Source organism: Polypterus senegalus, chromosome 14 (assembly GCF_016835505.1).
Source record: "Polypterus senegalus isolate Bchr_013 chromosome 14, ASM1683550v1, whole genome shotgun sequence".
In the NCBI taxonomy this organism is placed as follows: Eukaryota; Metazoa; Chordata; class Cladistia; order Polypteriformes; family Polypteridae; genus Polypterus; species Polypterus senegalus.
In genome coordinates, this window is record NC_053167.1 from 35,180,433 (window position 1) to 35,196,298 (window position 15,866).

The 15,866-nt window shown below is 34.6% G+C and overlaps 1 protein-coding gene across 1 annotated transcript in view; it reads left to right on the plus strand.

The window, feature by feature from the left end:
• Window positions 1-11,488, plus strand: part of arfgap1 (ADP-ribosylation factor GTPase activating protein 1) — an 87,780-nt gene extending 76,292 nt beyond the window's left edge. Inside the window, exons 12-15 of the mRNA XM_039734457.1 lie at window positions 6,688-6,744; window positions 8,361-8,420; window positions 9,067-9,143; window positions 9,432-11,488. Of these exons, the coding sequence (XP_039590391.1) occupies window positions 6,688-6,744; window positions 8,361-8,420; window positions 9,067-9,143; window positions 9,432-9,783 (546 nt within the window). The 3' untranslated portion in view covers window positions 9,784-11,488. The remainder of the gene's footprint in view (window positions 1-6,687; window positions 6,745-8,360; window positions 8,421-9,066; window positions 9,144-9,431) is intronic.
• The last annotated feature ends 4,378 nt before the right edge of the window (window positions 11,489-15,866 follow it).

Genomic DNA, 15,866 nt, shown 5'->3' on the forward strand with positions numbered 1-15,866 from the left:
TCCCTATGCAGGAAATCAGCCTGATAGAAGGCAGTGGCACCAAGTGCCATATCAAGACAACAAGAAGAGAAACGCAATAGATTAGATTTATTAACGGTTTAAAAAGATTGTATTACTTCTATTTCTGTTCAAATAATTAACACAAATGTAGTATGTACAGCTAATCAGCAGCTTTAGTCGAGGTGTGCTAGGCTAAAGTAGTAAGTCTTCAGTTTAGATTTAAAAGCTGAGACTCAAGTGGCATGCCTTATATTAGCAAGCAGATCATTCCACGGCTTCGGGGCCCTTTAACTAAAAACTTGACCTCCCACTGTTATTGATCCTTGGAATCTTAAATAGGCTGACGTCTTAATCTCAATCTGTGCTCTGGGCTGTAAGTAATAAGTTCAGATAATAAGTAAGCACCAAATTGTTTATGTGGGATGAGGGATGAATGCAGTAACATGCCTTGGCTGAAACTCCAGCTCATTGTAGGGCATGCCATTTTGCAGCTTTTTTGAGCAAAGTTAGCTTTAACACAATTCATTTCTCATACAGCACTATTTAATAAAGATAGGCTTACACACAATAACAAATATAATAGTTTTTTTTTTTAAGAATTTATTAAACGCAAATAACATTCCATACAAGCAAGTCAAATTTTTACAAAACTTCACATCAAGTCAACCCCCACCCATGAGAGAGAGAGTTAAGCCAACATAAATAATAAAAGTAAATAAGGGAAGAGAATCCACATTCTCATTTTAAATCCTTATTCTAAAATGTTATTGATTAGATTCTGCCAGGTTTTCAAGTTTTGTACAGATTCTCTAAGTGGGAATTAGATTTATAATATATAACATCAGTTACTCACTGACTTAAAAGAGGTGAGTTAGGATTCTTCCAGTTGAGCAAGATAGGTCTACATGGTAATAGTATAGTAACGGCAATTACACTTTGTTTGTCCTTCTCCACTTTAAGCCCATCTGGAAGTACACCAAACACAGCTGGTAGTGGATTAGGAGAGATTGTGACACCAAGCCTCTCTGAAAGGCATTTAAAAATTTTGGTCCAAAATTATGTTAATATGGTGCACACCCAAAACATATGGCCTATTGAGGCTGGAACTTGATTGTAACTTGCCCTGGGAACATTTTGGACAATTTTAAATGAGACAGATGTGCTTGATAGATGATTTTAAGTTAATTGTACACTTTGCATATATGGAGCTCAAGTAAATTCTATGCATCGCTGCCTTTCCAATCCTTTTCTGAAATGTTCAGTGAGAGATCCTCTTCCCAACTGTACTCTAGGGTCTTTGAAAGGGAGGGTCTTTAAAATGTTTTTGTATATTACAGAAATGCTGTCTGAGTCCTCAGTACTGATCAGTAATTTTTCCTAAATATAAACAGGTGGAAGGTGAGGAAAATTGGGCAGGTTTTGTTTAGAAAAGTTTGGAAAGTTAAATTTGGAGGTTAATTGTTCATAGGATGTGAAGACGTTGTTTACGTACAAATCTCTAAGAGATTTAATCCTGAATGTTTTCAAAACATTAAAACTGTGTACCTTTTGAGATGGTGGAAAAAGGTGGTTATTGTGCAGAGGTGCCACAGATAAAAACTTCTCTAACTTGAAGTATATCCTGAGTGAATGAAACACAATTTGGTTGTTAGTATATTGGCAATAACTTGTATTTACTGAGGTATAAAGCAAGGAATATAAGGAAGTGCTGCAGGATTTTATTTATATTGCGGACCAAGCCTGTGTATGTTCATCTATTTGTGTCAATGTCCAGGTTGTTATGGTTTGTATATTTGCTGCCCAGTAATAAAATTGAAAGCTAGGTAGAGCCATGACTCCTTCTGTCTTAGATCTTTGTAGGGTCTCCGTTTGGATATGTGGATGTTTTGATTTCCAAATAAATGAGGTTATGATTGAAACTAACTTCTTAAAAAACAATTTATTGATGTATATTGGAAAACTTTGAAATAGAAAAAGAAGCTTAGGAAGGATATTCATCTTGACAGTGTTAATTCTTCCAGCTAAAGTGAGATGAAGGGTAGACCATCTATGCAAGTCTTGCTTAAGTTTTTCCAAGCAGACAGCAAAATTTTGTTGATAAAGGGCTTCATGTTTACTTGTGATTTTAACCCCTAAGTATTTAAACTGATCTGCAGTAATCCATTTCTGAATCTATATACTGAATCCATTTCCATTCTGAGTATAGGCACTTTTTTTTTTTTTTTTTTTTGCTGCCTCTGCTTCTGTGATGCAGGTTTAATGTGTCAAGATGTTGAACAGGTTGATAAAAAATGCCTTTAAGCTCTCCTAAGCAAGTCAAAAAGTTAGATGGTAATGCTAAAATTATTAATGTCAACAGGTCTTTATAATTAAAATATTTCGTATAAAATTGTTTTTTATTTTTATTAAAGCTGTATAGCACAATAATACATATACATGCAATAATACTGAGAAATATAGACTTCATGCTAAAATATAGAGCCCAAAATTTCTAAAACAGTTTTTTTTTTTTTTTTGTATTTCATGACATGACTCCATGTTAAGTTTTAGAAAAGGTTTTGTTTTCTAAATTGAAATACTTTTCTTCATACCACTGATAAATATGTTGGGGCCAATTCAGAAAGAACCTTTATAATGGTTTTCTGAACTGGAATAAGATTTTTACTTTAGTCTTTGAATATTTGTTTAATTAAGACACCAATGCATTATGTGAAATTAAATTACCTAGAAAGAGGAAAGTGTGTCTAGATTTATGCATACAAATAAAATTTGCTCAAAATTATGTGGAATCCATAAATCATTTTATAAAGATCATTCAGTAACTCTTGATTAAACAGAGACTACATTAAAGATGCTGTATAAAGTGGCACATAATCCATTTATAAGAAGACCTTTTGTTTGAACTTTTTTCTCTTTGTTTCTAATACTTTAACTTATTCTGCTGCCAGGACAACTCAAGTGAAAGACCAAAGTAAGGGGAAATGATGCTAAAACTATTCAAAGTACAGGACTGATTTCAGTTATAGGAAAAAAGGAGGATTTCATTTTGAAAAGTAGGAAGGATAATAAAATCAATATTTAGGCTCAAGTGATAGAAGAAGAAATATGTTTTTGCTGGATAAAATTAATGCGGAAGAAATTTAGTGATGTACTTTTAAAGTTTGTTGTCAAATTGACCACTGGGCACATCTGCTTACCAAAACACATCAATAAAGAATGAATACAATACTCTAATAGTATTCACTGAAACAATAATAACATCCTGATAATATAGGGAAAGGGTAATCTCACCTTACTTTGATATAATGGCATTGCATGTTCCTCTTTTCACTTTTTTCCATATTTGGGATTCACTTCATTTAATTTTTCACAGAAATGTTCATCCAAGATCCACAGGGTAATAAAAAATGGTGCCCATTTCAAGTGATCGTGTTATACTGACTCTTTTTCTATTGTTGGTGAATACATTTAACCAAAAAGTGACCTTGAGTTTTAGATGTATTTTAGAAAATAATAGGAATGTGTAGTAGATTAAAATGTTGGTTTTAATGTGGAGTTCACAGAAAACTCACAGTGGAAATCATGGCATATCATCTTTAAAAATGACTAGGCTGACATTGTATAAGTGCTTTCTGAGCTTACTAGTTTAGTTTAATAAACACAATGCCCACAGTAAAAATTGCACACCCATAACAAAAAAAAAAATTGTATACTGAAGAAAGGAATCATTAATTTAAAACTATAGTAGAGAATATGTTAAAATCCTCAATTTGGAATACTAAGAAAAAAGAATGATAGCTTCATATATTTTTTTGTTTATATTTTTGAATATGTTCTCTCTTCTTTTAGCCTTTTGGGAAAGTGCTCCAATTCCTGCTTGTTCTTTACTCTTTTCTTTCTTCCTCGACAAAATGTATGCATATTTTCCTAATGTGTATTTTATATTATTTTTACTTTTAATGAATTTAATTTGTATACTGTTTTTATATGAATAGGGGAAGACTAACACCTAGATTAGAAAAAAGAATAGCTGGTTGTGACAGACAACTGCTGTTATAAGTATAATTTACCACATCAGTTTCATCACATGCTTTGAAAGTGGAGTCACCAGTGGTTCTGCCCATGGAAAGAATACATCTTGTGTGTCCCTTTAGCCTTTTTGATCCACACTAACTGTGACTGGATTAATCAAGTTTGACCTGAGGCTTTACAGTTTTTGATCTAGGTATATAAGGCTGCACATCTAATAGATGATAAAATTCTGACTAAAACTAAGATCAGAAAAACATCTGATGTCCCATGGATGTATTTTAAGTTTTGCACATCCAAATTAAGCACTTCGAAATATACATGCCAAATTGAAAGAGGTGGCCTTCAAACGTTTGGGCACCTTTGTTAAAATGTCTGTAACTGTGAATAGCTAATTGAGTAGAAGAACAACTGATCACCAAAAGGCATAAAGTTAACAATGACACATTTCTTTAATATTTTAAGCAAAAATCACAGATTCTAAACACTTTTTGTAGCTAGCTTAAAGTCTTTCAATTCTTACTTGTAATACTTTGTCATTCATCCGTGAAAAAGGGTTCTAATTCTGCAAGATTCATGGACTATTTTCCATGCACTGCTCTTTTGAGATTTACATGTACAAGCTATAAATTCTGTCCTTAATAGTTATTTTACATGTATAGACAGTATGTGCCAGGCATCAGTACATAAATTTAGATTTCTGTTGTCTCACATGGCAAGCAGTAGGAAGAAAAACAAAGAAGACCCTTATCTAGGAAAGATTTTCCATTAAGACAGAAGACTGAATTAAGATTATGTCTTCACACAGTGTTGTGCTGATAGTTTCTCCAAGACCGTTTTTAACAGAAATCCTTTGTTTATTTAGAACATTAGAACACTCTAGACGAGAACAGGCCATTCAGCCCAACAAAGCTCGCCAGTCCTATCCACTTGTTTCCTCCAAGAAAACATCAAGTCGAGTTTTGAAAGTCCCTAACGTCTTACTGTCTACCACACTACTTGGTAGCTTATTCCAAGTGTCTATCGTTCTTTGTGTAAAGGAAAACTTCCTAATGTTTGTGCGAAATTTACCCTTAACAAGTTTCCAACTGTGTCCCCATGTTCTTGATGAATTCATTTTAAAATACAAGTCTCGATCCACTGTACTATTTCCCTTCATAATTTTAAACACTTCAATCATGTCACCTATTAATCTTCTTTTGTTTATACTGTATCGGCTCAGCTCTTTTAATCTTTCATCATAATTCAACCCCTGTAGTCCTGGAATCAGCCTAGTCGCTCTTCTGTGGACCTTTTCTAGTGCTGCTATGTCCTTTTTGTAGCCTGGAGACCAAAACTGCACACAGTACTCAAGATGAGGCCTCACCAGTGCATTATAAAGGCATAACCTCCTTGGACTTGTACTCCACACACCGTGCTATATAATCTAATATTCTGTTAGCCTTTTTAAAGGCTTCTGAACACTGTCGGGAAGTCGATAGCTTAGAGTCCACTATGACTCCTAAATCCTTCTCATAAGGTGTACTCTCGATTTTCCGACCGCCCATTGTGTATTCAAACCTAATATTTTTACTTCCTATGTGTAATACTTCTTCCCATGGGCTCACCATTTAGTATGAGGATCATGTTATAAAATAATCCATAAAAATTTGAGTTCTCTTCCTGGATAGTAGACAGACTTGTATATAAATTGTCTGTGTGTATATATATATATATATATATATATATATATATATATATATATATATATATATATATATATATATATATATATATATATATATATATATATATATATATATATATATATATATATATATATATATCAGAATTGTTTCCAGCACTTGTAGGAAGGATCCCCTAATTAAGATTTAAGAACATAGCTGAGTTTCTGTTTAGTTTGATGAAATGTACTTCTCCACCCCAATTGTAATACTTTAAGTTATTTACCCAATGTACTTTGTAGCAAATGCTAAGAAAAAAAACTAATCTCATGTTTTCATACAAAATGGAGAGAAAAAAGTTTGATATATATTAATAGAAGCCAACAGAGACCAATGCCATACAACTGCAAATGATTTGAAAAACATCCACCACACCACATTACCCATGCTGGATAATCCATATTAGAGTTATCCAGTCATATGCCCAAAATGAATGCTTTTTTTTGCTGAAGTATTTTTAAATACATACTTCTGGAATAATGAGCAAATATCATAAACAGGAAACCAAAGCTTCATGAAATTGACTTTTTATCCTATAGAAAGCACTTAAAAGACCCCTTTTAATTTACACACAACCTTATATAACAGAAAATACTATCAAGGTTTCACCATGGTGCTGATAAATCAAGGTGGGAGACATCTGAAAGAAATAATCTTGCTGAGCAGAGCTTAACATTTTACATATTTTATTGTCAAAATGTCTTCTGCTCTTTTATTTATTCCATCATAATCATGTCCACAGTTTTAATACTTGTATTGATACAGTTGTATATCTTCTGTGCTAGCACTTTCCATTTTATTCGAATGACCATCTCATCCATAAAGAACTAAATTGAAGAATTACTCTAAAAACATAATTTTTTTATTTCTGAAAGTATACATCGTATTGTGTTACTAAATCAGTTTTGAAATAACTTTTTTTCCTTTTAAATAGGCGACAGAGTTGAGTCAGAGTATAAACGAAAATGTTATCAAACCTACACAAGAGAAGGTAATTGTCCAATCTAATACAATATGCCTCTCTTTCTAAGGATATCTTCTCTCCTGTATGTTATAGATTTGGATTCACTGTTTTACATCAAAATGAAAGCTTGGTTTGTGTGGCTGGTTCTTGTTTGGAAAGAAAATTTAAACCAGCAGACCTCTCAAACATACTGTGACATTATTTAAGACCTTTGAAGAAATAGGCATCTGTCTTTAAAGCCCAGTGATGAACAATCTGCTCCGCTTAATCATCTAGCTCTGATTAGATTAATAGGCATTTTGAATATTACATTGTTAATTTTATTTATTACTGTCTTTAGTGTCAAAAGACATTATACTTTGGTGGGTTCTGCAGATTTGGGAACAAGCTCATCAGCTTCTTCTGGCTGCTCTCATTGGGGTTGTCACAGCCTAGCATCTTTTTTCATATCTTCCTGTTCTCTGCATCTTGCTCCATTACAACCACCACTTTCATGTCCTCTCTCACAATAAACCGTCTCTTAGGCATTCATTTTTTCCTCAATATCCTTCTCCCAATATATCCAGCATCTCTCTTCTGCACACATCCAAACCAACACAATCTTGCCTCTCTGCCTTTGTCTTCAGCTGTACAACTTTAGCTGACCCTCTAATGTATTAATTTCTAATCCTGTCCATCCTTCTCATAGCCAATGCAAATCTTAACATCTTTACACCCTGCCTGCACTCTCTTCTTCACCCCATCTTTACCAACTTGTCTCCTTCCATCCTTACCATTCCTCTGACCTCCCTCTCATTCACACACATGTATTCTGTCTTGTTCTTACTGACCCTCATTCCTCTCATCTCTAGAGCATATCTTCACCACTCCATCATAGTCCATGGCGATTCCTGTCTAATCTCATCTGTCAACCTGTCCATCACCATTGCAAATAAAGGGCTCAGAGCTGATTCCTAATGTAATCCCACCTCTACCTCGAATGCATCCGTCCCTTCTACTGCAGACTTCACCACTGTTACACATTCCTTCTACATATCCTGTACCACTCTTAACATACTGTTCTGCCAGCCCCGACTTCCTCATACAGTACCACAACTTCTCTCTAGGCACTCTGACATATGCTTTCTCTAAGTCCACAAAGACACAATGCAACTCCTTGTGGCCATCGCTAAACTTCTCCATCAACACCCTCAGACCAAACATCACATCTCTAGTGCTCTTTCCTGACATTAAACTATAACAAGCCCATCAGTTAATATTTATTTAATCACTTATTACAGTGTACAATTACTGTTTCATTTGCATTACATAAAGAGGCCAAAGTTTTAATATAAATGTATAATAATTTGCACTGTCCTGCTGGTACAAACAGATGTTAGAACTGGTTATTTTTGTCTTTCTAGGTGGTGATTTGATTCTTAAATCAATTAAATCCCAAGTGAAGTAATTATCAAGCATCCTTGTAGTAAATTTTACAGCAGCATACATTTCAAATTGTTACTAAGGAAACATTTTATTTTATTATATTAGAAGAATCCTTAATGTATAATGGGGGAAATATGTACTTTTTCACCACACATACAAGTAAAAGTATTTTATAAACTTGCTTGTATTGTATTTATGGTCTTTTTTTACTTGTCCAGGTGAAAGAGGGCAAATTATTTGATGATGTTGCAAGTAGTATGTCTCATCTGGCTTCAAAGGTATGAGGCACTTTAGTGCCAAGTGGAGATCTTCAAGCCAGCCTCCATATCTCAGAATTATTAAACATTTTAATGTGTGGATGTGGAGTACTAAGTAATCTTGTTAGAAGTACCATGTCAGTGTGGTCTTCAGTAATCTTCAGAGCTAGATATCCTTTCATGCATAGGATCACTTATGATACCTATGAAATAAAGCCATTGATGAATTCTCAATTATTACATCTGAAGACTTGATAGGTAATTTTAATTGTTATCAAGAATTTACATTGGTAATTGAGAACTTATTTTCATACAAACCTGCCTGTAAACAACCACGTGATTGGTTTATTTAGCTTATTTTCTGGTTTCTTATGTAGGCTGGCTGGATTTGAACTCCCATTTTGTTTTCAAAATGTTCATATAAACTAATTTTCTGATCTCTTGTTGATTTTGCTGCCGTGACCATTGTTATGGTGGTAAGTATTCAATATGCACGTCATAGCAAGAAAATGTTTTCCAAGACTATACAAATTAATAAGTACATTTTATTATTTATTTCATATTTTGTCTTGTTTTGATTTTTGCTAATTCAGTCCTCTGCATATTTGTTTCTTTAAAAAAAATTGCAAGCTGTAATTTTATTTACTCGTTTATCTATCAAATTTAGGTTCAGGGAGCTGGAACAAAAGGCTGGAAAGACATGAGCACATTCTTTTCTGGAAAACCAGAAGATTCTTCTAATAGGTAATGGCATAGAGGAATGATAATTGTCAAGTTTTTTCTTCTTTTATTTCATGGCAGCTGTTAGAATTAAGAAAACCTGACAACAGAAAGATAAATTATTTGAATGTTAGATTCTGGATTTAATTATGTGCTTTGATATCTTTTGAAGTTCAAAGTTCAGATCTTGCATCAGGTGTTATCCTATAAAACTATTCACGTGTACCATGACACAAATTTAAAATATATGTTTGTAATTTTCTTGTTGACAACGGTTTAATAACTACATGCATCATTACTGTTTACCCACAGGCCTGCAATGGGTGATAGCTACCAGAATAGCAGCATTGAGGAGAGTTATCAGAACAGTGGCTTGGGTAACCAGGAATTTTGGGAAAACTTTGGTAGTGAATCCAAGACGAAAAAATCACCCAGTAATGACAGCTGGACATATGCAGATAACAATTCCACTGAGAAAAAGAGTTTGGATAGCTGGGACAATTGGGGTTCTGAGGCCGTTTCCAAGAATAACCATAGCACTGGAGAAAGCTGGGAGACATGGGATAACAACTGGGATGCTGCTGGTGAGGGTAAAGCAAAAAAATCACCCAAAAAGACCGCCAAAGTGGCCAACGATGATGCCTGGGATAACCAAAACTGGTAGACCCATCACCTTCTTTTGACTAGTATTCCTGTGTTGTATGCTGACAACAGTGTGTTAGTTAGCCGTGTATGGTTAACTACTTGATGGTAATTCCCATTTTTCCTTTTTTGTAAGAATATGATCCCACTGTTGTTGATTTCATAATGTCTATGCTGCACTCAAAAGTACCTTTGAACACCTAAATTCAAAGCTGAAACTGTATGGCTGTATTAAGCAATGAGGGGTCTGGAAAATGAGATGGTCAGTATTTTCAGTTGAGTAAATGGCAAATGAGTTTTATTTTCTAGAGATTCTCCATTACTGTCAATATTGGGGAGAAAAACTTTCTGCCTGCCCTGCTCTACTAGACAAGTTAATTTAAAAATACTGAGGCTATATCTGGCTAGAAACAAAACTTGTTGGAAAACAGCCCTGGCTCTAAAACGTTGCAAAGAATAGTTGCAATTCTTTGACCATATAGATTTGACTAATAACTTTAAAAGGTTGAGAATGTGCTTGATCTCGACCCCTATTCTATTTGCAAAGTCATAGATGCCTTCTGGGGTAGTAAGGAAATTATTCATATTAAAATATGTATTTTTTTTAATTATTAAAGAACCCTATATTGAAAGAAATTAAGTATTACATTAACATTCAGTTAGTATTTAGGTCTTTTTAATTGTTGAATAATGCATATATCAACTTGTAATAGGTAATGTTCTATTTTAAGGTATTTGCCTTTTCTCACATACAGAAATAATTGACTACATTAGAAAACTTTTTTTCAATGAAATAATCATGTTCATTATTTTCATTTGTTTTAGTAGTACTTGTTGACTGGATAATTACACAGTCTGAAATCTATAAAAAGTATGTCCAGCTACTTCTTGCCATCAGGATTGTTAGGTTCTAATAATGCAGATATAATTTTAAGGGTGCTTTAATATGTATAAAATACCTTACATAGATAAACACTTTAGTTCAAATGCATATTCAAATGGCATCCCTATTTTTATGCTAAATCATATCAGGACAAAGTTTAGTTTTTTTTTTGTTCAGGTTGTAAATTACTAATTGAAAAACTACCTCCTCCACTTCTAAAACATTACAGATACGTTTATAAGTGGGGAGAAAGACTGAATAAAAGTGTTTTTTTTTTTTATTTTTTAATAATACAAATTGTGACTTCTAGGATTATTCATCATACTCTAGTGGTGAGGCTGACATTAAAGCCACCAGAATACACAATATTATCTAGATAAACTTTTTCCGTGACATAATTATTCTAATTTAATGGAAGACAGACAGACTTGCATAATACTGACTTGGCATCCTTGACATTTTCTTCTTTGGGATCTGTTGTTACTTATTTTTATTTATTTGTTTAACAGTAAAGAAATCATTTGCACAGTCCTTAAGCATGCTTTTCTGTATATAAGCTTTCCTTGAAATAACCATATAGATGTGATGTGGAAGCTGATATTCAGTCTGGATTGGAGGTCCATAGTTTCTTAAAAGCTACAGCTGATAATTTATTAAAAGTCATTTTACTTGCATTGCCTTGACATTATATTTGGAAGGAGTCAACCTTTCTTAAATACTTTTTGTTGTTGTTTTTTGAAGTACAAGTATTAGCACAGGCCCAGGTAACCAACATTTTGTTTTTCACTCCTGAGTTTGGAAGTAATGCATTAAAAAAGCCTTTGTGTGCTCTCTCCTTTTACTTTTGTAGAGTTGCACTTGTTTAAATGAATACGCGGGAAGGCTTTTAAATGGATAGGATGACTGGAACACACAGTGGGGGAAACCAGTATTTTAAATTTTATAAAGTGATCTCATTGAGAATTCAGAGGCTTTCCTGTTTTGAATGTACTGGCACTTTTTCTCCTGTTGTTGGTGCTTTTTATGTATGCAAAACTGAGATTAGACCTGAATGATATTAAGAAAAGTCCATATTGTGGTTGTTATGCTATATATCCTATTAAGTATAATTTCAGTTTATTTTGTATAGAACCGTTCAGTGAGTGCAAAATTAATCAAAACTTTTACAAATATTAATTACATATGTGCACACTAAGATAAAAATACAATTTTTTAATTCTATTTAACATGAAAGGATCCCAACAATGTATATTATTTTAATATTATTGTTGAAATATGGCCGTCTGACAATGGAGGAAATAAAATCAATAAATAAATATTCCTGGGTTTAAAATCCCTGCAGAAAATAAACATCTGGAGGGGGAAGGTCCACAGTCCATTATAATGCAAAGTCATTTTAAACAATTAATGAAAGAACATTACTGTTCAGTACATAACAGATATCTGGTTTGATCAACTTGGTTTAAAACTGTCCAAATATTAAAGATGAAAAGAGGCAGAGAGCGATCCATACCGCTTTAATTTCCTTTTAAGTCTGACAAATAAGATGCATAAATAATTGTGATTAGCATGTCTTAAACTTGCTGAATGTAGTGTAGCTAGTTTTTGTTCTCTTTTCTAATTTTCGGAAATAAACCTTTAGTTTTATATTTTCACCATCTAAGGGCAGTCCTAAATGAATAACAAGCTGAAATGACACCATTTGTAAATTATTAAATGTGACAGGATACAAATATTAATTAATTTTTTTTATCTATATTTAACAGTTCAGTAGTTTCCAATTACATTAACCCATTGGAGTGAATACATGAAATGTAACTAGCTCCTACACCAGGTATCTTTTCTTGGCAATGAAAGATGCAACAGCGATAAATGATGTACACATGAAGTGAGTGTTCAGCCACTGTTTTTTTTTTTTTTCTTTGCTGTCATCTAGTTGTTGACTGATGAAGAAAACCATCAATAATTCTAGAGGCTGTTTAATAGTTTTCAGACTTGCTTTAAATTGATGTGGAGAAAATAAATTAAACTTCTTGAATTAGTTTACTGTAGTGCAGACAATCTCCACTTTGCTAATCAGTTCATAGCTTTAATGTGTTAAACATCTTAATAAGTTAGCTTCACTTTTCTGTCACAAAGTCTGGACTGTCATACAAGGCCCTCAATATACAAGTGGTCAGAGACGACTCTGGTTCAAATTCAATTGGAAATTCTGGACTAACACTTAGTTTTCAGTGACGCAACTTTTCTCCAGACAGTCTGGTGGCACAGTTCCTTTCATCATTTGACAGAAATATGTTCAGTCTGATGCAAATTGTCCAAAAATATTTCTTAAGGTCACATTTTTAATTTAAAATGATTTAAGCACTTCATTGTCACCAACTTTAAATACTAGGAAAGGTCATGTTAATATCAAAATATGCAGTGTACCAACTCTTAAGTGTTCCATAGCTTGATAATGATCGTCTTATATGATGCCTCCCAATCCTAGTTACTATGGTTCTGGGGTCAGTTTCTCATGAACGTATTGTTGAAAAATTTCGTCAAGGCTTCAAAATGTAACTTGTACTCTTATCTCTGGTGCATTTTTGTTAATTTTAGTGTTTTAATGTATTGCTGTTGAATGAAAATTTTATGTTGCTAATTTTGTTTGTATATTCCTTTCTGCCTGGCTGGGTTTTTTCCTCTTAAATTGTGATTATATAAATATTTGTGTGTGTTTTTTTGTGTGTTTTTTTTTTCTCTTCTGAATAAGTGTCATTTTATTATTTTTTACTTGACGTGTCATTTATCATATGCCTTGTCTGATTCAGACATTCCATTAACACAAAGGAAATGTATATTTCTGTAAATATACTTGGTTGTGTTTGTTCTGCCACCAGCATGAAAAAGAGTTTTTATTTTTGCCATTTCTTTCCTATGCAGGAAAGAGTGGTTTATACCCAGTATGCGACAACATACAAGATTGTCGTCTTAAATCATGTTGATATGTAACCTCACTTAACCTGGAAGTCAAGCTAAATAAAATCCACAAAAGTCTATTCTCTTATTACTAGTACTGTGTTTGTTTAATTACTCTTTCTTTTTTCTGCTCTGCTGCATCTGGTAAACAGAAAACCAAGAGCAAAGCAATTGATTGTCCTCTGCAGGATCAGGCTTGCCGTGTAACATTCTCGTCGCACAATGTTTAGAACATTTCACACCGGGCTTTCACCTGCTCTGCCACAGTGGTGATTCTGAGCTGCTGATGTTCTTCTAATCTGAAGATAGGAGCTAAAGCAGGATGATTGTCCCCCTTGTCGTGGTTCTTGTGTCCTGAAGTAACAGCTCTGGTTTTGAATGAGGTCTTCAGACTGTATCGGTCTTCTCTATACAGTAATAAAGTAACTACATTTTCCTTAGAAACCTGGACTCGCCTTCCTGTCTCTTGTATAAGTCTGTGACCCAAGCTCGACAATACCTGCATACAAAAACAGCACTTCTTAAACTGCAAAATAAAAAAAATTATTTCAAAAGGAAACGTTAAATGCAACTTTTTCTGTGGAAATGCAGGTATGAATACAGAATGAAAATGAGACATGAGATGCAGCTTTTTTTTCTCAGTGTAAACCGACACTATTCTCACTTTATTTGTTCATTGCAAAGGAAACTTTGAAAAGTGCGATGAAACTCAAACAGTACAGTATCTACACATGACACAACTACCAAAGCAGATGTTCGGTGGAGCACTGACTCAGATTTTGATTATCTGTATGATTTCACGCCTACACTCTTACCGAAACTGCCCAAGAACTGAAATTTCACAACAGACTGTCACTTTCTTTTGATCTAACAAGAAAGAGGCAAACTGTTGTAGGGTTGCCAAGACAGCAAAAGTATAGGCACAGCATTAAGTATTTTTTGAATCGCATTATTATCTTCGGTGGCCATTTTAGGTTGACAAAACATTTTGTTATGCTGAAATTTACGTTTCATTAAAACAAAATCTGTTAAGTATAATGTATGAATGATTGTTCGGGCCAACAAAAGATATTCATTATTCTGAATATTTTGTTACTTCAGCATTCGTTATAACAAGATTTGTCCTGTGAGAGAGTGTGTGTGTGTGTGTGTGTGTGTGTGTGTGTGTGTGTGTGTGTGTGTGTGTGTGTGTGTGTGTGTGTGTGTGTGTGTGTGTGTGTGTGTGTATTTGTGATGATGCGGGTTCAGCTTCATGCTCCCATCGGCTATTTGGGAGCCCTTGAACCCAACACAGTCGATAGATATAACTGAGATGAGCTAGACAGTGAGGCACTAACAATGGAGCAAGGGGATGGTGTATAAAAGTGCTTTTATTAAAAACAGTCAACAATAAAGCAATGTTTAAATAAATAGTGCTGTGATTCCCAAAAATCTTCATCAAATAAATAATCCCTAAAAGAAACATGGAGGTTAAAAATAAAATAGAACCTCGTTGTTTTAAAGGATTGTTTTCTAACGGCGCTGGAAGCAGTCCTTAAAATCAATAAGCCCGGTACTCCTAGCGTCTCACCTGCTTCTCCCGGTTAGGCTTTACAGCAGGCAAGACGCTCTCTCAGCAGCTGGCCTTTCTCACATCTCACACAGGTCTGGAGTCCTTCCGGTCCTGGCTTCAGTCTGGCACTCATCCCAGGCCTGAGACTTGGAAACCTTGGCATCCAGGATGCTCACACCAAGGACTTCTCCACCAAGACTCTCGCTGCCGTCCCAGCCTTACGCAGACAGTCTTTCTTCTTCATTGGTCACTCCCGCTACATGCTCACTCATCGGGAGCAGCCACTACTACGACACCCAGGCTACACAGCTGCCTGCGAGCGCTCACTTGCCCACTCACACCGGCTGTCTCTCTTTTCTCCTGCTCCTCGCTCTCCAGCAACCTCTGTCCTTCTATCTATTCTTTTGTTCCTGCCTCCTAACCGACTCGTGCTTCTATATATTGAAAGGGGCCATAGCAGCTGTGGGCAGTCCCTCACCTGTTCACTAGGTGAGAAACACCCACACCGCAGATCGCCCTGAGATCCGTTACAGCCACCACGCCCCCTCACTAAGCCGCGAGCGCGCTGATTATTTATTTAAAAACAACTGGCCTTTGCTGAGAGAGAGCTGTGGACCCATAACACCACAGTATTATACACACACTAGTGTGTTTTTGGTGAAGAAGAGAGCTGAGAACTTGTAAGGCATTTGTTTCTCAAAGTACAGAT